The sequence below is a fragment of the Oncorhynchus gorbuscha genome, linkage group LG11 (genome assembly GCF_021184085.1).
Source record: "Oncorhynchus gorbuscha isolate QuinsamMale2020 ecotype Even-year linkage group LG11, OgorEven_v1.0, whole genome shotgun sequence".
NCBI classification, from domain to species: Eukaryota; Metazoa; Chordata; class Actinopteri; order Salmoniformes; family Salmonidae; genus Oncorhynchus; species Oncorhynchus gorbuscha.
The window spans coordinates 31,542,980-31,569,048 of record NC_060183.1 but is presented as its reverse complement, the minus strand read 5'-3'; the positions used below and the strand labels follow the sequence as shown (position 1 = coordinate 31,569,048).

Sequence of the window (26,069 nt, the reverse complement as noted above, 5' to 3'; positions counted from 1 at the left end):
GCAAGAACTGGAGCACACTGTCGATCATGAGTATCCCAAACATGCTCAATGGGTGACATGTCTGGTGAGTATGCAGGCCATGGAAGAACTGGGATGTTTTCTGCTTCCAGGAATTGTGTACAGATCCTTGCGACATCCGAAGGAGATGCTGAAACATGAGGTGCTGGCGGTGGATGAATGGCACTTAAATGGGCCTCAGGATCTCATCACGGTATCTCAGTGCATTGGTATTGTCATTGATAAAATGCAATTAGCTTATATCTGCCCGTACCATAACCCCAACGCCTCCATGGGGTACTCTGTTCACAAAGTTGACATCAGCAAACTGCTCACCCACACGAAGCCATACATCATTATGCGGTTTTGAGGTGGTTTGGCCATACTGCCGAATTCTCTGAAGTGAAGTTGGAGATGGCTTATGTAGGAAAAATTAACATTAAATTATGTCAACAGCTCTGGTGGACATTCCTGCAGGCACCATGCCAATTGCACACTCCCTCAACTTGAGACATCTGTGGCATTGTGTTGTGACACACCTTCACATTTGAGAATGGCCTTTTATTATTCCCAGCACAAGGTGCACCTGTGTAGTGATCATGCTGTTTAATCAGCTTCTTTATACGCCAAACCTGTCAGGTGGATGGATTATTTTGGCAAAGGAAACGTGTACGACAACTTGTTCCAGACAATATCCGTCAACTTCGCACAGCCATTGCAGAGGAGTGGGACAACATTCCACAGATCACAATGAACAGCCTGATCAACTACATTTGCTAAATAAACTAAAGTAGCAAAGTACATAACAATAACGAGGTTATATACAGGGGATACAGAGTCAATGGGTGTGGTTACAGGTTAGCCGAGGTAATTTGTACATGTAGGTACGGGTGTAGTGACTATGCATTGATAATAAACGAGTAGCAGCAGTGTAAAAACAAAGGGGGGGGGGTCAATGTAAATGGTCTGGGTGCCCGTTTTTGATACATTTTTCAGCATTCTTATTGCTGGTGGTAGAAGCTGTTAAGGAGCCATTTGGACCTAGACTTGGCGCTCCGGTACTGCTTGCCATGCGGTAGCAGAGAGACTGTGCCAATGCAGATACCGAAGTTACAGAAAGCAAGGTACAAAACAGAGAACTTGGCAAACAAGTCATTAGTGGTAGGCGTGGAGGCCGCCATCTTTATGCACGTCCGATATTCAAAGGCTTTGAGGAACATTTTAATTTCTCTTTTGGAATTGAAATGGAATTCATTGCAATCCTGACATGTGGCTACATTTCAATGCAGACAAACTTATGCTCAAAGCCTCATACTGGTGTGTGTGTGTTCGTTCAGGCGCTGGCCATGCCGTCCAGTGTGCGGGCCGGGAGCCTGAAGGACCCAGAGGTAGCTGAGCTCTTCTACAGAGATGACCCTGAGAAGCTGTTCACCGACTTGCGGGAGATCGGCCACGGCAGCTTCGGAGCGGTCTACTTTGTAAGAAAGGGGGCATCTGTGGACTTGGCTTAAGTGGGCAAATGGGTGCATCTCACTCACTAGTTGTTTATTTTGTGTCCCTTTTTGGGAGATGATTTCTTAGAATGGATGAGCTGTAGTATAGAAATATTTGTCACTTGGTACTGCATACATTTTTACTAAACACTCCTAAATAATACCCAGTACAGTATTTGGTACACAGTAAAAACTTGTAGTAGGGGAATTCGGGCATAACTTCAGTGATGGATGCATGAGAACTGGGAAGAGAAATGGAATGGGTATCGAAAGGGTGTTGATAAGATGAAGGGTGAAATGACAGGGAGGCAGCCACTAGGCTAGGTAAAGACAAGTGAAGGATGAAAGGTGGGTAGTTATGGGTAAAAAGGTAGCACAGGGTAAGCGATTGGTTGAAGGATGAGAGGTCCTTTTTAAATAGATGGTGTTAGTGACTAGTGAAGGATGGAGGGAGAAAGGAGTGTAAAAGAGGTGAAGCTGTAGTATATCAATTTGTCTGCGCCTGCACTTGATGATATTTGTGTGGCCAGTGTCCACTGTTAGCATGATTAGAAATGTATTTATTTTAACCCTTCCTTACCCCCTATTCCTTACATTAGGCACATGACATTCGCACCAATGAAGTGGTGGCCATTAAGAAAATGTCCTACGGTGGCAAGCAGTCCAATGAGGTAGGAACACAGATTGAGTAATGGTAAAATGTACCTTGTTATAAAAAAAGTGTTCACTACATTTGCCATCTGTTGCAATGGTGTAGGCCAAGTTTTTAATGTTTTCAAGCTCCCTCTTTCTCTCTTATGAAGAAATGGCAGGATATCATCAAAGAAGTGAAGTTTCTCCAGAAACTGCACCACCCCAACACTGTGGAGTACAGAGGTTGCTACCTGAGAGAGCACACAGCATGGGTAAGTGAAGCACTTCTTTAACTGAAACATGGTACCCTATTCCCTCTACAGTGTACTACTTGTGGGTCCCATGGGGCTCTGGTCAAAAGTAGTGCACTATATAGGGAATAGGGTGCCATTTAGTATTGACACATGAACTAAGGGTCACTGACAAATTAACTTTCACTCATTGGTTATTGATGTTTTCAGTCAGCCCCTATTCACTCCCTTCCCCTTGGCCCTAACCCTTCAGTGTTGGCAGATCTGAAGGGTCTGCATAGGTGAAAGCGGTGTAGTTGAGGAGCTTCCATCATATTTCATCCACCTTACAAATATGCAAACATTGAAGTGGCCAAGGGGATGGTGTAGGGAATACATTTTGACCAGCTCTCCATCACGCCCCCCCCCTTCTTGCTCCATATGTTAACCTCCTCTCTCTCTCCGTCATTCTCTTAGCTGGTAATGGAGTATTGTTTGGGTTCAGCCTCTGACCTACTGGAAGGTGAGTAGAAAACAACTAGATGGTTTAAGTTCACGTTCAAACAAGTACTTCATGTGATGTACACTGGGGTGGTGGAAGTAAACCAGTGTTGTGTTCATTAGGCACGTAATGGTAGAAAACTAACTGAAACTGGGAGGGACAACCTGGATTTGTGGTCAAATAAGAGATGCTTATTTTCATTCTGTTGCAAAAGGTTTTTGTTGTGTGTGCCCTAATGAACACGACCAAGCCGTCAAATAATGAGTGTTTAACTGTTCATTTTGTCTCCCTCTGTGCGTAGTCCACAAGAAGCCCCTCCAGGAACAGGAGATCGCAGCCATCACCCACGGTGCATTGCAGGGCCTGGTGTATCTTCATTCTCACAACATGATTCACAGGTGAGAGAACTTCTCTCCTCCCCCACATGATGGGACGGGAAGGGAAAAAAGAGAGAATGAAAGAAATGTAATCCAAACAAGCTCTCATTGTTGAATGGGAGGTGTGTCATGTATGTTTTAACCCTCTTTATCTATCCCTTTCTGTCTTGGTCTCTCTCTGTCTGCATGTCTCTTTCTCTCTCTCATTCTATTTCTCTTGCTCTCTTTCCCTCGCTTCTTCCTTTCCCGTCTTTTTTCTCTCTCTCCTTCCAATTAAGGCTTTATTGGCATAGAAAATATTACCATATATATTACCATATACATTGCCAAAGAGAACAGAACCTATAATATTGACTTATTGACTTAAAATATATATATATTTATTTACTGACTTAATATTATTGAGTCAATGATGTCAATTAATAATAAGAAACAGAATACTCAATGAATAATAATGGTGTCTCCCCCCCACACTTTCTCTCCAGGGATGTGAAGGCTGGTAACATCTTGCTGACCGAGCCTGGCCAGGTGAAACTGGGTGATTTTGGCTCAGCCTCCATCATTGCCCCGGCCAACTCGTTCGTGGGCACACCCTACTGGTGAGACACTGGTCTCCTCTGTTGTTTCTATGGTCATTATTGTAAGATTGTCATCAATAAATTTGGCAATGGCGATATGATCCACAAGTAGGACAAAATACCAAGGATGTGTCCCAGATGGCGCCATAAATACTGCCACTACAACAGAGGCCCTTGTCAGAAGTAGTGCACTATATAGGGAATAGAGCACCGGTCCGCGGGGTGGGCCGACCGGTGCCCTATTGATGACAGCTTTACACACTCTTGGCATTCTCTCAACCAGCTTCACCTGTAATGCTTTTCCAACAGTCTTGAAAGAGTTCCCACATATGCTTTACACTTGTTGGCTGCTTTTCCTTCACTCTGCGTTCCAACTCATCCCAAACCATCTCAATTGAGTTGAATTTGTGTGATTGTGGAGGCCAGGTCATCTGATGCAGCACTCCACCGCTCTCTTTCTTGGTCAAATAGTCCTTACACAGCCTGGAGGTGTGTTGGGTCATTGCTCTGTTGAAAAACAAATAATAGTCCCACTAAGCGCAAACCAGATTAGGTATTTTATTAGGTTTGCTGTTTTATTTGAGCAATATGAGATGAAAATAACTTCCATGCAATAAGGGCTTTGTATAATACTGTACGCTTTCTTGAATTTGTTCTGGATTCGGGGACTGTGAAAAGACCCCTGGTGGCATGTCTGGTGGGATAAAGTGTGTGTGCCAGAGCTGTTGGGATGGCGTATCACTGCAGAATGCTGTGGAAGCCATGCTGGTTAAGTGTGCCTTGAGTTCTAAATAAATCACTGACAGTGTCACCAGCAAAGCACCATCACACCTCCATGCTTCACGGTAGGGACCACAGGCGGCGATCACCCGTTCACCTACTCTGCGTCTCACAAAGATACGGCGGTTGGAACCAAAAATGAAACATTGGGACTCATCAGACCAAAGGACTGATTTTCACCGGTCTAATGTCCATTCCTCGTGTTTCTTGGCCCAAGCAAGTCTCTTCTCATTGGTGTCCTTTTGTAGTGGTTGCTTTGCAGCAATTTGACCATGAAGGCCTGATTCATGCCGTCTCTCCTCTGAACAGTTGATGTTGAGATATCTGTTACTAGAACTCTGAAGCGTTTATTTGAGCTGCAATTTCTGAAGCTGGTAACTCCTAACTTACCCTCCGCAGCAGAGGTAACTCTGGGTCTTCCTTTCCTGTGGCGGTCCTCATGAAAGCCAGTTTCAACATAGCCCTTGATGGTTTTTGCGACTGCACTTGAAGAAACATTCACAGTTCTTGAAATTTTCCGCATTGACTGACCTTCATGTCTTAAAGTATTGATGGACAGTTGTTTCTCTTTGCTTATTTGAGCTGTTCTTGCCGTAATATGCACTTTTACCAAATAGGGCTTTCTTCTGTATACCACCCCTACCTTGTCACAACAGATTGGCTCAAACGCATTAAGGAAACAAATTAACTTTAACAAGGCACACCTGTTAATTGAAATGTGACTACCTCATGAAGCTGGTTGAGAGAATGTGCAAAGCTGTCATCAAGGCAAAGGGTGGCTACTTTGAAGAATCTTAAATATAAAATATATTTTGATTTGTTCATTTTTGGTTACTACATGATTCCATATGTGTTATTTCATAGTTTTGATGTCTTCACTGTTAATCTACAATGTAGAAAATAGTAAAAACAAAGAAACCCTTGAATGAGTAGTTGTCAACTTTTGACTGGTACTGTGTGTGTACTACATTTATTTAAAGGAACTCAGTCCGGCTTTCAACTTACTTTTGAGAGTTATAGTAGTAGAATGCATTAGGTGTAATTTAGAAATGTAGTACTGCATCAGTTTTCTGCTTGTCATGTCAGTTATTACATACCTTAAGGATCTTGTTTTTATAGCCCATAGATTTAGTTGTAATGTTTGAGTCACTCATATCACATGAACATACATTAGACATTAAATCTGTAGAATTGCAGGAAATAAGCTTTAAAGCAACAAAATGTTCTCTCCACCAACGAGAGGTGTGAACAGTTTGTCATGAACAGTGCTTGTGCCCATAGAAATAGATGTGGCGAACAGGGGGGGTGCAGTATGTTCTTCAATGCTGGAAGGGGGGGGGGGGGGGGGGGGATTGGGAACACCTGGTATAGGAGGTGTACACATGGAATTCTTTCCTATATATTGCACTACTTTCTACCAGTGCCCATTGTTGGGAATAAATTGCCATTTGGTATACAGAAATAGTGGTCTCACACTGGCTTCGATGCGTTTTACCTCCGTACAGGATGGCTCCTGAGGTGATCCTGGCCATGGACGAGGGCCAGTACGACGGCAAAGTGGATGTGTGGTCACTGGGCATTACCGCCATAGAGCTGGGTAAGCTAAGCACAGGCCATATAATACACATGTTCACAAGCTTTTAAGGTCTATGTACTGTATACCTATTCTGATATGTTTTTGCGTACTATTAGTTTTCTTGCCAATACTTTGTTCTTCATTGAGCTTGCATGGCACAATGGAACAAATTGCCTAGTCCCTGAAGTGACAAACTGAGCCTTTTGGCACTTTGGGCAAGCACAAACAAAACGCTTGATTTATTTTTGTAAAATACAGTCTCATAGTTGTTTTAACTGTGTTTCCTGTGTGATCGGTCCAGAGGAGTTCCGATTTATGCGATAGCAAGGTGTGGGGTAAACAGAGGAAGAGTTGGATTTTTATGTTTCAATAATCTACATTACTTTTGTGTGTATATATATATATATATATATATAGTGTAAATATGTGGACACCCCTTCAAATTAGTAGATTAGGATATTTGTCAAACAAGCATACAGCAATGCAATCTCCATAAATAAACATTTCTAGAAGAATGGTCGACTAGCTCAGTGACTTTCAACATGGACCCGTCATAGGATGACACCTTTCCGACAAGTCAGTTCGTCAAATTTGTGCCCTGCTACAGCTGGCACTGGTAAACTGTAAGTGTTGTTATTCTGAAGTGGAAACGTCAAGGAGAAACAACGGCTCAGCTGCCTAGTGGTAGGCCACACAAGCTCACAGAAGGCGACCAGCGAGTGATGTAGCGCGTAAAAATCATCTATCCTCGGTTACAACGCTCACTACTGAGTTCCAATCTGCCTCTGGAAGCAATGTCAGCACAATAACTGTTTGTCTGGAGCTTCATGAAATGGGATTCCGTGGCCGAGCAGCCACACACAAGCTTAATATCACAATGTGCAATGTCAAGCGTCGGCCGGAGTGGTGTATAGATCACCGCCATTGGACTCTGGAGCAGTGGGAACGCGTTCTCTGGTGTGACGAATCACGCTTCACCATCTGGCAGTCGGACGGATGAATCTGGATTTGGCGGATGCCAGGAGAACGCTACCTGCTCCAATGCATAGTGCCAACTGTAAAGTGTGGTTGAGGAGGAATGATGGTCTGGGACTGTTATTAATGGCTTGGGATTGGCCCCTTAGTTCAAATTAAGGGAAATCTTAACACTACAGCATACAATGACATTCTAGACATTTACATTACATTTAAGTCATTTAGCAGACGCTCTTATCCAGAGCGACTTACAAATTGGTGCATTCACCTTATGACATCCAGTGGAACAGCCACTTTACAATAGTGCATCTAAATATTTTAAGGGGGGGTAGGGGGAGTGAGAAGGATTACTTTATCCTATCCTAAGTATTCCTTAGAGGTGGGGTTTCAGGTGTCTCCGGAAGATGGTGATTGACTCCGCTGTCCTGGCGTCGTGAGGGAGTTTGTTCCACCATTGGGGAGCCAGAGCAGCGAACAGTTTTGACTGGGCTGAGCGGGAACTGTACTTCCTCAGTGGTAGGGAGGCGAGCAGGCCAGAGGTGGATGAACGCAGTGCCCTTATTTGGGTGTAGGGCCTGATCAGAGCCTGGAGGTACTGAGGTGCCGTTCCCCTCACAGCTCCGTAGGCAAGCACCATGGTCTTGTAGCGGATGTGAGCTTCAACTGGAAGCCAGTGGAGAGAGCGGAGGACAATTCTGTGCTTCCAGCTTTGTGGCAACAGTTTGGGGTAGGCCCTGTCCTGTTTCAGCATGACAATGCCTTCGTGCAAAAGGTGGGGTCCATACAGAAATGGTTTGTTGAGATGGGTATGGAAGAACTTGACTGGCCTGCACAGAGCCCTGACCTGAACCCCATCAAACGCCTATGGGATGAATTTGAATGCCAACTGTGAGCCAGGTCCTAATTGCCCAACATCAGTGCCCGACCTCACTAATGCTGTCATGGCTGAAGGGAAGCAAGTCCCCGATGCAATATTCTTACATCTAGTGGAGGCTGTTATAGCAGCGAAGAGGGGACCAACTTCATATTAATGCCCATGATTTTTAGAATGAGATGTTCGATGAGCAGGTGTCTACATACTTTTGGTCATGTAGTGTATTTCATGTTCACAGAATGTCACAACGCCAGTTCATGAAAGGGGAAACTAAATCCAAGCCCGGTTCATAGCACTTCACTTACAAACTAAAGATAATTTCGATAATCACCAAATGAGTTTCTCTTGTGGCTAAACTTGTCACTCTCAATGTCCTTTTGTTCTAGATTCTTCTTTGTTCTTTCTCCCCCGCGGGTCTCCATTGTTTTCCTATTTTTCTCATGCGTAATTTCCTCCGTCCCTTCACCTGCACCGGTAATAAGGGGTGTGATGTTGGGGATTCCCAGAACGGCCCCGCCCTTCTGAATATCCTTGGCCCCCAAGCCTCTGGATGGTTGAAACACTCCCGTCCTCAGAATCAACACAGCAGGTTGAGCACCAGCCGCGACTAGGGCGTCGTGGCAGGATAGCATGTCTGTTTTTGTGATGGACCCCGGATCTATAGATGATAGAGAAGTTAAATGGTTGCAACCATCTGGTTACCCTACAGTTCTATTTTATTTGTTTTGTGAGATGCCTCGACTTCCCAACCCAGCATATCTTACCCCCACTGACAATTTTCTGTTGCGCAGCAGGGATTCTGTAAGGCCCTAAATTCACTCTTGCCTGGCTCCGTGTATATATGATGCAGGATGAGATCTGTATTCCCTGGGAGAGCTAAGAATATCTCCCAGCGTCGGTTCACTAGGGCCTGTAGGTCCTGCTCTTGCTTGTGCGTCAGCGACTTCCCCACCTGCACCTCTGTCAAGGGTTGATCTTGTTGGGCTGCGGGAAGGGAGAAGAACATTTTCCATTTCTCTTGTGGTACTCCTTCATAAGGTTGGTGTAGCTGTTCAGATTTTCTCCTACCTGTCTGCCAAACAGTAATTTACAGGTGATAATTGTACCGATACTTCATATGGACCTCTCCATTGCTTTAAAAACCTATGTTCAGCTTTCAGAATTAAAAGGAGTACCGTATCTCCTACATTAACTTTGGGGCTGGAAAGTCCTGTTGTAGGCTGTCGGTTGCGCTTGCTGCTCCCCCTCCATGTGTTCCTTCACTGTTGGCCACACTGCGGCCGTCCGTTCTCGCACTAAGGTGGCATGTTCAGTCAGTTCTGTGGGGACTCAGCTGAGCTTCCCATGCCTCCTTGTTGAGGTCCAGGATCCCTCGGCACGGCCTTCCATATAAGTTTGAATGGGGAGAAGCCCGTTGACGACTGGTGCACCTCCCTAAGAGCAAACAGAGAGTTAATAACATGTCCCAGTTCCTCCCGTCCTGTTTCAATGTTGTTTTTTAACATTGACCTAACTGTTTTATTTAAGCGTTTGCATAAACCATCTGAGGATGATATACACTCGTGCGTATCTGTTTCACCTGGTACAAGGCACACAAAGCTTTCGTTATGCGGTACATGAACAGGGTCCCCTGATTGGTCAAAATAGAGGAGAGTAGGCTGACTCGGAAAACATTTGAAACTCTTTAGAAAATCCTTCTAGTGGATAAATTGCGCATGGGAATGGGTTTGGGGTAGTGTCTGGCATAATCGATTACCACCTGTATATATTTGTGCCCCTGGACTGATTTTGGAATATGACCAACCAGAGCCATAGCTACCCACTCTGAGGGCATTTCGATGATGGAGGGGGATGAGCATTTCTTTTGTGCTCTGGTGCAGGCTTGAGGTGGTTCTGTTTAGTCTCTGGGTATGTGCCACTGGGTATATGCACGTGTCCCCATAGATACATGAGACTGACCTCTGTTCCTGACACACATCTCCCTCCTGTACTAAGTGTAACAGAACAAGGGTAATCCTACTAGCTGAGTCGAGCACCCCTTCTGCGTCCTGTCCTTGGATTTCCACAGGCTGGGGCTCCCTCTGCGGTCTAACACTGTGGGTATAGATTACATGGATGCACTCCATTTTACCGGAGGCATGGATTCATCATTAAGGGGACACTGCCATTGTTCCTGCCTTTCTAGGGAGTCTTTCCTCGCCACCATGCTCTTGCTTCTACATCTGCATTGCTTGCTGTTTGTGGTTTTATGCTGGGTTTCTGTATATCACTTTGACACGGGCTGATGTAAAAAAAACTATTCAAATCAATTTGATTGATTGAAGTATAGCTGAGCTCCCTACCTCGGAAACACTCTCTCACTGACCTTAGTTGGATACCTCCTTGGTGTTTGTTCAGCGAATGGTCCATGGGGCTCTCTCGCCTCTGGTTCAGGTCTGCCCTGGGGCCTTTCCGGCGGCCTCTTCAGACTGGGCATTGGTACTGGAGCGGACCATCTCTGCTCCAGACGTGCGCACCAGCTCCGTGGTGGCTTGGCAAGTCTCTATTAGCTGAACCAGCTGATCTGCTGTCTGGGGGTTGCCTTGCCATGCCACTCCGGTGGGAGCTTTCCATCACCAGTTTTTAGATGACTGTTCCAGATCCTTTTTTGTTGTTGGTTCAAGTCAACCTTGGTCAGCTGTATTAGTTGGTGCATTTAGGCTCTCTCTGATGCATTGCTATCGAAGGTCCACGCGTGGAAGCGTTTAGTGTGCGCTCGTGGATTCGGACAGTAACGAGAAGATTTCAGCCTTTAATTTATTGTAGTCCTCTGCTTCTGCAGGACCCAGGTCGAAATATGCAGCCTGCGCACGCCCAGACTGAGAGGGAGCCAGCCTCCCTGCCCACCGCTGCGGGGCCCGTCCTCTTACTGCTGACCTCTCGAATGAAAGCAGATAGACCTCATTGTCATCCTGGTCTTGTCGCCTAGGTATTTGGGTCCCCACTCCAGGCTTACTGTTTTTACCTGCCTGAGCCAAACTGGCCATTTCAGTTCTCAAGAGGTCTATGCCTTTCTTTTGCGCAATTGCGCACGAAGCCAACTGTTTTAACAATGCAACATCCATTCTTAATATACCAAAGTAACTCTGTCATCACTTCTAGTGCCCGCAGTTTCCACCACTGATCAGTTCAGAGGGGTTCTGATCTATGTGGTAACGAGGAGTGGTGTAAACGGAAGAGTTGCAAAAATCTAAATTATATATTTAATGTTCACAGAATGGCACTCAGCCAGTTCAACAAAATCCAAGCCTGGTTCAGAGCACTTCACTTACAAACCAAAGATCATTTAGATTAATCACTCAAGTCCTTCCTCTTTTAAGCCGTTCTTTACCTTTGTCTCTCAATGGGGAGGCAGGGTAGCCTAGTGAACAGGTAGTTAACCCACTGTTCCTAGGCCATCATTGAAAATAAGAATTTGTTCTTAACTGACTTGCCTAGTTAAAGGTAAGGTCCTTTTATCTTCTCTTCAATTCTATATTTTTCCTTATTTCTTTGTCCCCCTCCGTGTCTCCATTGTTCTTCTCCATTTCTTGTGTGTATTTGCCACTGTCCCTTCACATGCTCCAGTAATAAGGGGTTTGTTCAGGGGGAATCCTGTGATGTCGTTGGGGATTCCCAGAGTGGCCCCGCCCCCCCCTCTGACTCCCCTTGGCCCTCACGCCTCGATGGTTCACACCTGTATTTTGTTACAAATCTGGCCTTGAGTGTGTTTGATGCTGTATGTCTCCTGAACTTTGTCTCTGTCTCTCTATGCAGCGGAGAGGAAGCCGCCTCTGTTCAATATGAATGCTATGAGTGCCTTATACCACATTGCCCAGAACGAGAGTCCCGTTCTGCAGTCCAATCACTGGTGAGCCACTGACTGAGCACGGAGGTGGTTCTTGTGCCCTCTTTGTTTTAGTGTCAATATACTTTCTGAGTAGCCTGGTCCCAGATATGGTTGTGCTGTATAGCCTTCTATGACAATTACCTTAGGACTTACCACAAACAGATCTGGGACCAGGCTACTTTCTGAGAACAATATGAGCCATTGGTGTAGATCAGGGGTGACACTCCTGGTGTAGATAGATGAGTACCGTTTCATAGTGCGACTGTGACTAGTTTCTCGTTGTTTGGTCTCGTCCTTTTCAGGTCTGATTATTTCCATAACTTTGTGGACTCGTGTCTGCAGAAGATCCACCAGGACAGGCCTACCTCGGACGTGCTGCTGAAGGTAAACGCCATCTCTTAGTCTACGTTTCCTCTTTAAAAAAAATAGTTATTCAAAGTTTAATAATCAAAAGAAGGCACTACACAAACATGTAGAAACCAAGGAATGGCCATGAACTCTTTACCCATGAATAATATCAGAGGTGGCCTAAAGAGGTGCTGTGATTCCTTATTCTCGTGATGGTAAAGGAGCATCTCTTCAATGGCTCCAGTTTAAAGTGAACCTTTCCAACAGCTCCAAGTGGCACCATCAGGTAGAAATTACGTTCTTACAACCAGATTTGGTTGAATGTTGTAATCAGGTTTCAAAGGTCTCATTGCAACCAGTTTTCCCAGCTATGTTCATGCATTAAACCAACAAAGATGGCATTGATTGACATGACGTCATTACAACTAGACTTTATGTAATTCCGACATCAATTTGACCAGTTTTGCCTGCTGGATTAACCTTAGAAGCCATTCTCCCTTCCTCTCGCTCAGCACCATTTCCTATGCAGAGAGCGTCCTCACACAGCGGTGATGGACCTGATAGCTCGCACCAAAGACGCGGTGCGGGAGCTGGACAACCTGCAGTACCGCAAAATGAAGAAGATCCTTTTCCACGAGGCCCTCAACGGGCCCCAGCCCGAGGGAGGAGAGGAGGAGGAGGTATGAGGAGTGAGGGAGGTAGTAAGGGGGGGTGATGAGGGAGGTGGTGGTAAGGGGAGAGGGGTTGAAGGGGTGTGTGTTGAGGGAGGTGGTGGGTGGGAGGGGTGATGTGGAAGGGGTTTCGGAGTAGGTGGTAAGCATGGAGAGGAGTTGAGGAGGGTGGGAGGTGGTGGAAAGAAGGGAGGAGGAGAGAAATGGCAGGTTGAGGAGAGAAATGGCAGGTTGAGGAGAGAAATGGCAGGTTGAGGAGAGAAATGGCAGGTTGAGGAGAGAAATGGCAGGTTGAGGAGAGAAATGGCAGGTTGAGGAGAGAAATGGCAGGTTGAGGATGGAGGTTGAGGAGAAATGGCAGGTTGAGGAGAGAAATGGCAGGTTGAGGAGAGAAATGGCAGGTTGAGGAGAGAAATGGCAGGTTGAGGAGAGAAATGGCAGGTTGAGGAGAGAAATGGCAGGTTGAGGAGAGAAATGGCAGGTTGAGGAGAGAAATGAGGTTGAGGAGAGAAATGGCAGGTTGAGGAGAGAAATGGCAGGTTGAGGAGAGAAATGGCAGGTTGAGGAGAGAAATGGCAGGTTGAGGAGAGAAATGGCAGGTTGAGGAGAGAAATGGCAGGTTGAGGAGAGAAATGGCAGGTTGAGGAGAGAAATGGCAGGTTGAGGAGAGAAATGGCAGGTTGAGGAGAGAAATGGCAGGTTGAGGAGAGAAATGGCAGGTTGAGGAGAGAAATGGCAGGTTGAGGAGAGAAATGGCAGGTGAGGAGAGGGAAGAGCAGGTAAGGAGGTAGGCAGGTGAAGGGGGATGAGAGAAATGGCATAAAAAGGAGATAATGAGGGGTGGGGGAGAAAGTGACCTTGGAGAGGCAGTAGAGGGATGAATAAAAGAGAGAAGATGGCGGGGAGGACATGGAGATGTTACGTAGAGGGAGAAAATGAAGACATTTACATTACATTTAAGTCATTTAGCAGACGCTCTTATCCAGAGCGACTTACAAATTGAAGAGGCAGTAGGAAGAGAGGAGAGTAGTAACAGTTAGCCGAGGATGATGTAGGACCAGAACCAAAAGTAGGATGTGTTGAGTGAGGGGGAAGACAGACTACAGAACGCACTGGTCTTAAAACCTCTCTAGTTTTGGACCCTTTAAAAAACAAAATTCACCTAAAATGACATCCCAAATCTAACTGCCTGTACCTCAGGACCTGAAGCAAGGATGTGCATATTCTTGAAACCATTTGAAAGGAAACACTTTGGAGTTTGGAAATGTGAAATGAATGTTACACATTAGATCTGGTAAAAGATGATGACATTTTTTTTTTTTTTTTCAGCTTTGAGCTTTTTCCAGCAAGAGAAAGGATATAATATATTGCAGTTTAGTTGCAATTTAGATTTTGGCCATTAGATGGCAGCATTGTGTGCAGTTTCAGATTTTATCAAGTGAAGCATTGCACTACTGCCCAGTAGTTTTTATCAGGTTTGCCCAAATGTCCTAAATTGGTCAATTGATACATTTTCAAGTACATAACTAAAGAAAGCATACATTTTGTATTACCATGTAATTTTTGTGAGTTTACACACTCCCAGGAATGTCATACATAATGGATCATGAGCTTATACACTAACTTTCACACAGCTAGATGGCGGGGTGGGTGTGGACCAAAGACAGCAGGGGTTCAAACTGTAGAACCCAGTTCCTACATTTGAATATAAAAATCGTTTTTTTTTTTCAAACTAAACTATACTACATTCTATCTATGGGACCCTCAGGATGACAAATCAGAGCAATATTACTGAATGTAAGTACATGATTTACTTTCAGAGGTGAATATATCAAACCAGTTGCAGTGATAGTTTTTTTTTTTTGTGCACTCAAACAATAGCATGGTATTTTTTTCACTAATAGTTACTGTTAATTGGACAGTGCAGTTAGATTAACAAGCATGTTAGACATGTCTTACAAGGGCAGAAAGCTTATGTCCTGGAAAGTTTGCTGTTACTTACAATTACATTCTAGTCACTTTAGTGCATGTTAGCATCCACCGTCCCAGTATAGAGACACTGATCCCGTAAAGGTTCATTTGGAGGAAGAGGATTGAGCTATGCACCACCACTCTGTTCAGGAATACAGCTAGCATTAGCATCCATCCGGTCTTTTTAATAGCATACGTCACCAAAGTGTAGTCCGAAATTGTGTGCCTTGACTCATTGTATGACCTCATCCTCTTCCTCCAATACAAATAACTTTGATCCCATCAGGAGTTTAAAATCTTTGTTTCCGTTCAACATGCCATACAAATAAAGGCATTTTAATTAATTATATGAAGAGTTCTTTGGTCCTCCTTTCTTTTTGATGACCTTTCGGGGTCTAATTGTCTTCCCCCAGGGCCTTGCATAAGAAACACAGGAATCCAATGAATGCCTTATGATTGAAATTTGTAGATGAGAGTTTGAGGTCCGTTTGAACTGCATTTGAGAAAATGCGTAGGTGTTTATTTAGGTGTTTGTAAGTATTAGTAACACTGTGTATTTGTGTGTGCGTGATCGTGCATATGTTATCACCACTTCTCCTAACCGCCATCCCTCTGTCTCCAGGACGTGGAGCAGTACATGCTGCGGACAGGTACGGTCAACAGCATGGAGAGCTCCCATTCGCTGCCTTCCATGTCCATCAGCGCAAGCTCCCAGAGCAGCTCGGTCAACAGCCTGGCGGACGGTTCGGACGACAGCGGCGAGATGGCCATGATGCAGGAGGGCGAGCAAACAGTCACCTCCAACAGCTCAGTCCTGCACAAGCCCCTGGTCAGTTGGGACTTAACTGTAGACAGTCACAGCAGTGTTTCTTTTAGACTATTTCTTTCCAGGGCGGGGGGCATAAGACCCCCCCAATTTGCCCAAAGCGTCACCCAAGTCGTATTTCACAATTTTGTCAGTATGTGTGAACACTGTGCTGTATGAGGTGGGTAAACAATTACTATACTGAACAAAAATATCAACGCAACATTTAAGTGTTGGTACCGTATTTCATGACATGAAATAAAAGATCCCAGAAAATGTACATACGGGCAAAAGTGTTTCACTCAAATTCATTACTCAGGTGCACCTTGTGCTGGAGACAATCAAAGGCCACTCTAAAATGTGCAGTTTTGTCACACAACACCAGAGATGCAATTGCCATGCTGACTGCAGGAATGTTCACTAGAGCTGTTGCTAGAGAATTTGTTTCTCTACCATAAGCCGCCTCCGATGTCAATTATTGAGAATTTGGCAGTACACCCAACCGGTCTCACAACTGCAGACCGTGTAACAATGGCAGCCCAGGACCTCCACATCCGGCTTCTTCACTTGCGGGAATGTCTGAGACCAGCCACCCGGACAGCTGATGAAACTGGGTTAGCTAAATTGAATAATTTTTTGCACAAACTGTTAGAAACCGTCTCGGAAGCTCATCTGCGTGCTCGTTTTCCTCACCAGGGTCTTGACCTGACTGCAGTTTGGTGTCGTAACCAACTTCAGTGGGCAAATGCTCACCTTTGATGGCCATTGACATGCTGGAAAAGTGTGCTCTTTATAGATGAATCCTGGTTTCAATTGTATCGGGCAGATGGCGTCGTGTGGACGAGCGGTTTGCTGATGATGCTGTGGGTCTATTCTACTACTCTGCTCAAACCATCGTATTATGCTACTCTCATCACCCCACTGGGAACCATCGACACAGCTGGCTAGCCTGTCTTCAAAAAAGCATCTTCGAGTGCGAATGGAAGGAAAATATACTCTGTAGTTCTGTTCAGGACTACGTGACAAGACACCGGACAACTACAGAGGAGAACAGTAGAATACTTGTTGGAACCCTTTTGGATAATCTGAGCCTTACAAGCGTGCCGCGAAAAGGCCAAACTCCCTTGGAGAAAGTCTGCATGAGTCAGATCGTGGTCACACCAGATACTGACTGGTTTTCTGATCCACACCCCTACCAGATGCATATCTGTATTCCCAATCATGTGAAATCCGGGGCAGCAGCTAGCCTAGTGGTTAGAGCATTGGACTTGTAACCAAAAGGTTGCAAGATCGAATCCCCGAGCTGACAAGTTAAAAAATCTGTCGTTCTGCCCCTGAACAAGGCACTGTTCCTAGGCAGTCATTGAAAATAAGAATTTGTTCTTAACTGACTTGCCTAGTTAAATAGAAGTAAAAAATATATTAGGGCCCAAGGAATTTTTGGGGTGTTTGTTGCGCTGATTCTAAAAACTGTAAATGATGGTTTTACCTCAGTTTAGTTTACCACATAAATGGCTTACTAGTGGCTAATGACCTACTCTTCCCCCACCCCTAGATTGATTCCACAATACAACACATGATTTACACAGAAAATATTTGTCTCTCTCTACATCAGAGCCATGACAACATCTACGACGACCCCTACCAGCCCGAACTGGACGCACAGCAGCAGCCCCCGTCACGGGGTGAGGGACGAGAAGGTGGCAGGCGGAAGGGACACCGCAGCCGAGATCACTTTGCCACGATCCGGACAGCATCGCTGGTGACCCGGCAGATCCAGGAGCATGAGCAGGGGTCGGCGCTGAGGGAGCAGATGTCTGGGTAGGAGAGCTTTTATGGAACGATCAAAGAAAGAGCCCATCTGGAATTAGAAGGAAACAGATTGGCTAGTCCATGGAAATCAAGTTCATTGATTTATTCCAGTCATCATTCACCTTTTCTGTTAATATTGAGCCAAACAATCTGCAAATTCATCCACCGTCATATGCTGGATGTGGTTGTGTACAAGTAATATGGTACCGGCCTCCCGATTTATACTCTCAAATAAACATTCTGTACTGTCGCCTCATATGAAACGTTTGATCTCAAATAGAAAATGCTGGAGAATAGTCATTGTCCAAATACATATGTAGGGGAGTGTACTAATATAATATTTTTCAGAGGTACTCACTACTAGTATTCTAATGATACCAGAATGTTGACTTCAATACTGATACCAGGTTTAGTATCACAATACTCGATACCAGAATCATCCCACATGACGAAAAATTAAGGATTGTGATAAATAAAAAAATCCCCTGTTATTTATTTTCTAGTTTAACCCAAAATCACACTTTAAAAATAGAAAAACAACAACATTGGAAGTTTAAGTTCACAACAATGCTTAGACCACGTCGGGGACCACTTTTGAGGTCTGGGAATAATCGTAAGTTAGATTTTTTTTAAATGTAGTTACCCTTTAATTCAAGTGGCATGCACTTAACACTTGTTTGGTTAGCAACGTTTTATGTAGTGCACGTGATGTAGTTTGCAAAACAAATGGCCGCTGGATTGATGCAGATAATCTTGATTCTGCCAGGAAGGCATAGGCTACTTTGTTGTTAGCGTTTGGTTCAAGGTTTTTGGGGAAGCCTTTTCATCTACCCGAAGGCTGTTAACATTTGCATTGCTAGCAGCTACACAAAGTGGTAGATATACGCACACACATGAAAAGGTTTCTGAGCCATTACCTCATCAGAAAGTTGCAGGGAATAAGAATCACTTCTGTTCATGTCTTATGATAAATTTGGGCAAATTAATACATTCAAAGTTCAATACGTTTAGTTTATTTCCAAATGTAAGACACATTTGATAGAATAACTGAAAGTAACAGAACCGTTTCATGTGGTATTGAAGAAATACAGAAGTTTCGGTGTATCATGCAACCACTATTTGCGACTAGCTCTAGCCACGCTGTGACGCACAAAATGGCTATCTATCAGCCATAACTGGTTGAAATTATTTGTAAAAATCATGACATCCAAATGACAACATGGGTTGTAAACTGATTTTAATGACACCATTTCAACCAGCTTAGCCCACTGGTAATAAATGTTCTAAATATTCATTCGTGGTTAGAAAGCGGTTCATGGAACTATGTAAAAACCGACTGGCGCAGTTGGTTGTACTGGTTGTTAAAATATCTGAATCGGGCTTGCTTACGTAATTGCCCATTCCATTTGGCTGTACTAGTTTTTGACGTACTTTTCTCGTGTCAAATCCCCCTTTACTCCGTCCCAGGTACAAGCGCATGCGGCGGCAGCACCAGAAACAGCTGATGGGCCTCGAAAACAAGCTGAAGGCGGAGATGGATGAGCATCAGCTGAGGCTGGACAAGGAGTTGGAGAACCAGAGAAACAGCTTTGGAGGGGAGGGGGACAAGCTGAGCAAGAAGCACCAGGCTATCCTGGAGAAGGAGGTATGGAGGGAGGAGTGAGGGGATGGGGACAAACTGAGCAAGTAGCACCAGGCTATCCTGGAGAAGGAGGTATGGAGGGAGGAGTGAGGGGATGGGGACAAACTGAGCAAGTAGCACCAGGCTATCCTGGAGAAGGAGGTATGGAGGGAGGAGTGAGGGGATGGGGACAAACTGAGCAAGTAGCACCAGGCTATCCTGGAGAAAGGTGAGAGAGAGAGAGGGAGGGAAGGAAGGAGGAGTGTGAGATTGGGAAGGTGGGGACAACCTTAGCAAGAAGCACCGGGTTGAAGAAAGAGGTACAGATGGAGGGGGTGGACAGGAGTGGAATGAGATGGAAGGAAAAGTTGAAAGAAAAGAGGAAAGGGTATTTACTACGGCAACGGGGCGGCTATCCCGGGATCTCGATGTACATTTGTAGGCCAAAGTAGATAGTCGAGCCGTATATAAGCTCTATTCTTAGTTTGCTTATGGCCATGTGTGGTTGGTTTTCAGACCAAGGCAGCCCTGGCTGAGGAGAAGAAGTTCCAGCAGCACATCCTGGCCCAGCAGAAGAAGGAACTGACCAGCCTGCTGGAATCCCAGAAACGGCAGTACCGCGCACGCAAGGAGCAGCTCAAAGAGGTACAACCACACTGCAACCATACTGTAAATTCTCATCAACCATACCGTAACTACACACTAACCATACTGCAATTACAAACTAACCGTACTGCAATTACTCACCGACCAATAATCCATCTACTAGGGCTGCACGATATTGGCAAACAAATCTAATTGCCATTTTCTTGACCAAATATTGTGATTGCAATTTGACATGTAATATAAATCAAAACACTTGGGTTAGCTGTTGGAATCGTAGAAATGGAATTACTTCTATTAAGAAGCAAAGTGGAAAGCGGCATCATTCTTGTTTGGAACAATCGGTTGACTGCATTTGATCTAACAGAACAGCATGCGAACCTATAGTGTATCTAACAGCGAGGATGGCTTGGAGTGTGTGGGAAGCAGCTGCAAGAGGAAACAACTTTCTTTTTTTCTTTTTTTTTACTTTAAAAACAGACATTACACACTGCTGAGAATGTTTCAAAATATTGCATGCAATATGGATATTGCACATGTCAGTATTGTGATGACTTTTTCCCCCTTTTTTAATATTTTTATACAGTACCAGTCAAAAGTTTGGATGCCTACTCATTCAAGGGTTTTTCTTCTTACTATTTTCTACTATTTCTGTGGCTAAAGCAACTAGGCTCGTAATTTAACAATTGTACTCGTATTAACAGATGGCATAGAAGTTTAATATTAAGGCACACGGAAGTTCACATGTCCGGTATTTTGATTTTTCTTTAGATAATTAAGTTCAAACCGCTCTCCTGTGAAGTCGTGACATACACCTAGTTTCCTGAATCAGGTCACATATGCCTTGTCACCCTGCTTAACCACAGTTTACTAATGTGGTGATGTTTGGTATAAGAGGTCTTTTTACACCAATAACAAATTCACCACATATTGAATCTACACCCTTCAGCGATTTGTTTGAATGTGGCGTGAAACAAAGTTTGACTGTTTGTAAACATCATTCGTGCTCTCGCCCATATATACTGCCAATTTTAATATTACCTAATATATACGGTCCTTGATTCTCGCAAGGATTATTCAACCCCAAAATCTGCTAAAAAAGCAAGGTTGGTCCAAGCTCTCTGATTCATAATGCATAATATTTTTCTTGCCTCACAAAGGCAGTCCCAACACCTTGGCCAGCTTTCAGGCCAACGTTACTTCCAGACACAAACGAGAATGTCTTCACTCTCCGTTCTACTCACCTAGCTGAGCTGGTTAAGCTTCTTTTTTTCCCATGTTTTTTTTTTTCAAGTTATTCAAAATGTTGGTGACTAACTGCTGCTGGCAATTTAAATGAAGCTATTTCCTTAACGTTGACTGACACAGGCCATATTCAACGGGCGTTGCGCATTCATAAATAAATCAGTTATTCAGCGCTCTGGTACATTCAGACAACTCCTCTGAAGTCCGAACAATTGCCTGAGTGAATTTACCAAGAACCCCATTTAAACAATGTCCATTGAGAACACACAATGACTATACCATTTAGCTAAGCTAAGAATGACATGAATAATCAATTCGACAAACGTTGGGTAGTTGAATAGCATATAGTTAGTAAACGATATGCCATGTGGTTCATAAGGATAGCGCCAGCAACAAATTTGTCATACTTATAACAGAATGTATATCTTAATACCAATTAGCATACTACATTCTCAAATTATTTCACAAATAGTACAGTTGGTACAGTGCTAACACGCTGATAAAACGCTAACATCAATACGCTTGTGTATTGAGCTAAAGGTTCTTCTTTCATGTCATTGTGCCAAGTCACAATTGCATCCCTGAATTCTCTTATTAGTTTGGAATTTTCCTGTCAGCAGGGAAATGTTACCGAATGCTACCCATGATTGTTTTTTTCCCATATTTGAGCCGAATTGGTAGAATGCTTGTGCGCTGCTATTAGTGTCTTTGCTTTTTTTTCTTTCTGCCTCTCTCCTCGCGGTTTTAATATACTCATCTTTTTCTGAGATTACCCAGACTGAGAGAATCCCATAAGCGTTTAGTCATAAAATGCTTTGAACTTTTATAGCTATCAAATGATCCATAAAGAGACCACTCTGAACCTACGTACATCTACGTACGGGTTGTTTAAGTTGCATTTCATTATATTTCCAGTGTTTATCAAATCTATAGTAAAAGATTATATACACACACCGTTATTTCTCTTTTTTTTCCTTATCTTCAAAGAATCAATATATCAGATAGGAAATCTTAGGTACTCACATTACTTAACAACTCCGCGTGCGTTTCCTTGACTCTCCATCGCTACCACTCAAAGCGGAAACCAGAAGCGTTCGTTTCCCGGACGCTGCCCGGCCGGTCATTGGAATAATTCTCAACGGTTCTCTAGACTTCCAGAAATCATAGATTTGCCGCTATCGTCTAAAAAAATAACATCTAGCACTTAATAAACCGTGATATTCTATGATGAGCAGTGTTGAACGGACCCCAAGATAACGCTACATATCTCAACTTACTTTCTAAAGTAACAACAGCTTATTATACACATTCCTATATCTTATTATCCAAACTTCAGATTGACACTTATTTCCACACTCTCACGTCACATTCATAAACACAGTACACACGGGAAATTAGTCGGACGAGGAAAACCCCGGTTTAACGCTTATTTTTTTTTTTTTTAGATAACAAATCCGTGTCTATGAACAGGGAAACCCATACCATTATCAAAATATTGCCTAATTAGTGGTCCCACAACAGGGTGTTGTATCCACACTGAGATATCACCTACTGGGATTACTATGGTATAGATTCTCATACATCTATCCAATTGTGCAAAACTACCAACAGTGTACCCATGTCTCCTACCTATGTAACACGGTCCCAGAAAATCCAGTTTTATCTCGTATTTTAAGTATCAGGAATAACAAAACATGCACAATAACATTTGACAATAGTAACCGGGGCATACCTGTTTACCTCATTTATGAAGCTCATTGAATGAGGGACTAGAGTGCAGGTGAGGGGTTGCGAGGGCATCTGGCTTGGTGAAGTTCAAATTTGAACGTTTTACATTACACGTTAAAATTCGAACTTCACCAAGCCAGATGCCCTCGCAACCCCTCACCTGCACTCTAGTCCCTCATTCAATGAGCTTCACCAAGCCGAGTTCTCTTCACAAGATTACCTGCGCTCTAGTCCTTCACTCCACATTAACCTCACCAGTCCTACTGTGATCAACTCAGACCCACGCCACTGGCTAATCAACAATTATGCCCAAGGATACCTCAGTCTTGCTTTCTATTTTATAACCTGCAGAAATATTTTCTATAGCGCTTTTGACTTTCTCTTAGGCAATAACTAGTCCTAGCAAGGTCTAGTTATACATCCGGTACACACAGATTTGGATGCTCACGTTCTTTTGAGCATGTTGGTTTGGATGCTAATCTTAATTGGTCTTAAAGGATTGGACCTTTTTTCTCTTTTAATCCCCCCCCCATATTATTGATAGCATTTGAAAGCAAACACTGAAGTTTGTGGAAATGTGAACTTAATGTAGGAGAATATAACACATTAGATCTGGTAAAATGTAATAAATCCCCCGTCTTTGAAATGCAAGAGGGGCCAAAATTAAATATTCCAGGTTAGGCGCAATTTAGATTTTGCCACCAGATGGCAGCAGTGTATTAGCTAAGTTCTAGACTGATTCAGTGAACCATTGCATTTCTGTTCAAAATGTTCTATAAAGACTGCTGAAATGTGCCTAATTTGATTTATTAATACATTTTCAAGTTCATAACTGTGTATACTCCTCAAACAATAGCATGGTATTCTTTCACTGTAATAGCTACTGTAAATTGGACAGTGCCGTTAGATTAACAAGAATTTAAGCTTTCTGCCCATATCAATATGTCTGTCCTGGGAAATGTGCTTGTTTCTTAAAACCCCATGCTAATCACATTAGTTTCCCTTAGCTCAACCATCCCGCGGGGGAGACTAGTTAACCTGTAGAGGTTAACTAGTTCATACTGATCCTAGTTTTCATCCGATACAACACAGATTAGGATGTTAACGTCAGATGGCAGTTCCCTCGGAACGCCATTGTAATTATTTATTTTTTATTGTTTCCAAGAAATGTGGGTCTCACCCTATTTCTGTCTCTGTTCGGAACACCGTAACCACCTGCCTGACACCCTCCTTCAGATCTTAGGCAGGCCTCAGGAGCCGTCAACAGAGTTTGGTTTCCCATCTGCGGTGCCAAATATTGTGGTGAATATTCTATTCAAGTTAGAGAGACATGGTCATTTCTATAAACAATTCTTTATTCAATATTGATTCATTATTGCAGTAATTAATACCAGTCAGGACAGTTGGGCTGAGCAGCCTACCCTTTACAGACCATGCTGTTCCTTTTTTCTGATACAAAGATTGCTCAGTCATAGCTGGTTCAAACCCCCCCCTGGGCACCGTAAGCCACTTTGGGTTCATCCTGTGGTCATCTGCCTCTGGTGTTGTCTCCCAGATGCCAGAATAATTAGGAATACTGAGCCTGGAGGAACAGAACAAAGGCCTATCTCGGTGACACCCACCACCACATCTGATCTACGGAATGGCAGCTATTGTTTTTTTTTAATCACCAAGCCATGACTTGCCAGCCCAAGTTTAAGGGGTATGAATACTTTTGGAAGGCACTGTACATGTACACTACCGTTCAAAAGTTTTAGGGTCACTTAGAAATGTCCTTGTTTTTGAAAGAAAATCACATCTTTTTTTGTTGGTCGAATTGTAACATCAAATTGATCCGGAATACAGCCTAGACAGTATTAATATTGGAAATGACTACTGTAGCTGGGAGCGGCTGATTTTTAATGGGATATCTACATAGGCGTACAGAGGCCCATTACATTTACATTTAAGTCATTTAGCAGACGCTCTTATCCAGAGCGACTTACAAATTGGTGCATTCACCTTATGACGTTCCAGTGGAACAGTCACTTTACAATAGTGCATCTAAATCTTAAAGGGGGGTGAGAGGGATTACTTATCCTATCCTAGGTATTCCTTAAAGAGGTGGGGTTTCAGGTGTCTCCGGAAGGTGGTGATTGACTCCGCTGTCCTGGCGTCGTGAGGGAGTTTGTTCCACCATTGGGGGGCCAGAGCAGCGAACAGTTTTGACTGGGCTGAGCGGGAGCTGTACTTCCTCAGTGGTAGGGAGGCGAGCAGGCCAGAGGTGGATGAACGCAGTGCCCTTGTTTGGGTGTAGGGCCTGATCAGAGCCTGGAGGTACTGAGGTGCCGTTCCCCTCACAGCTCCGTAGGCAAGCACCATGGTCTTGTAGCGGATGCGAGCTTCAACTGGAAGCAAGTGGAGAGAACGGAGGAGCGGGGTGACGTGAGAGAACTTGGGAAGGTTGAACACCAGACGGGCTGCGGCGTTCTGGATGAGTTGAAGGGGTTTAATGGCACAGGCAGGGAGCCCAGCCAACAGTGAGTTGCAGTAATCCAGACGGGAGATGACAAGTGCCTGGATTAGGACCTGCGCCGCTTCCTGTGTGAGGCAGGGTCGTACTCTGCGGATGTTGTAGAGCATGAACCTACAGGAACGGGCCACCGCCTTGTTGTTGGTTGAGAACGACAGGGTGTTGTCCAGGATCACGCCAAGGTTCTTAGCGCTTTGGGAGGAGGACACAATAGAGTTGTCAACCGTGATGGCGAGATCATGGAACGGGCAGTCCTTCCCCGGGAGGAAGAGCAGCTCCGTCTTGCCGAGGTTCAGCTTGAGGTGGTGATCCGTCATCCACACTGATATGTCTGCCAGACATGCAGAGATGCGATTCGCCACCTGGTCATCAGAAGGGGGAAAGGAGAAGATTAATTGTGTGTCGTCTGCATAGCAATGATAGGAGAGACCATGTGAGGTTATGTCAGAGCCAAGTGACTTGGTGTATAGCGAGAATAGGAGAGGGCCTAGAACAGAGCCCTGGGGGACACCAGTGGTGAGAGCGCGTGGTGAGGAGACAGATTCTCGCCACGCCACCTGGTAGGAGCGACCTGTCAGGTAGGACGCAATCCAAGCGTGGGCCGCGCCGGATATGCCCAACTCGGAGAGGGTGGAGAGGAGGATCTGATGGTTCACAGTATCGAAGGCAGCCGATAGATCTAGAAGGATGAGAGCAGAGGAGAGAGAGTTAGCTTTAGCAGTGCGGAGCGCCTCCGTGATACAGAGGAGAGCAGTCTCAGTTGAATGATTAGTCTTGAAACCTGACTGATTTGGATCAAGAAGGTCATTCAGAGAGATAGCGGGAGAGCTGGCCAAGGACGGCACGTTCAAGAGTTTTGGAGAGAAAAGA

At 44.3% G+C, this 26,069-nt stretch overlaps 1 protein-coding gene across 1 annotated transcript in view; it reads left to right on the top strand.

Annotated features, from left to right (window-relative positions):
• Window positions 1-26,069, top strand: part of taok2b (TAO kinase 2b) — a 66,569-nt gene that overhangs the window by 15,828 nt on the left and 24,672 nt on the right. The window contains 14 exon segments of the mRNA XM_046369394.1: window positions 1,335-1,475; window positions 2,090-2,161; window positions 2,294-2,395; window positions 2,831-2,876; window positions 3,157-3,253; window positions 3,718-3,831; window positions 6,096-6,187; window positions 11,811-11,904; window positions 12,186-12,267; window positions 12,744-12,911; window positions 15,496-15,702; window positions 17,294-17,499; window positions 18,958-19,135; window positions 19,628-19,756. Coding sequence (XP_046225350.1) covers window positions 1,335-1,475; window positions 2,090-2,161; window positions 2,294-2,395; window positions 2,831-2,876; window positions 3,157-3,253; window positions 3,718-3,831; window positions 6,096-6,187; window positions 11,811-11,904; window positions 12,186-12,267; window positions 12,744-12,911; window positions 15,496-15,702; window positions 17,294-17,499; window positions 18,958-19,135; window positions 19,628-19,756 — 1,728 coding nt within the window.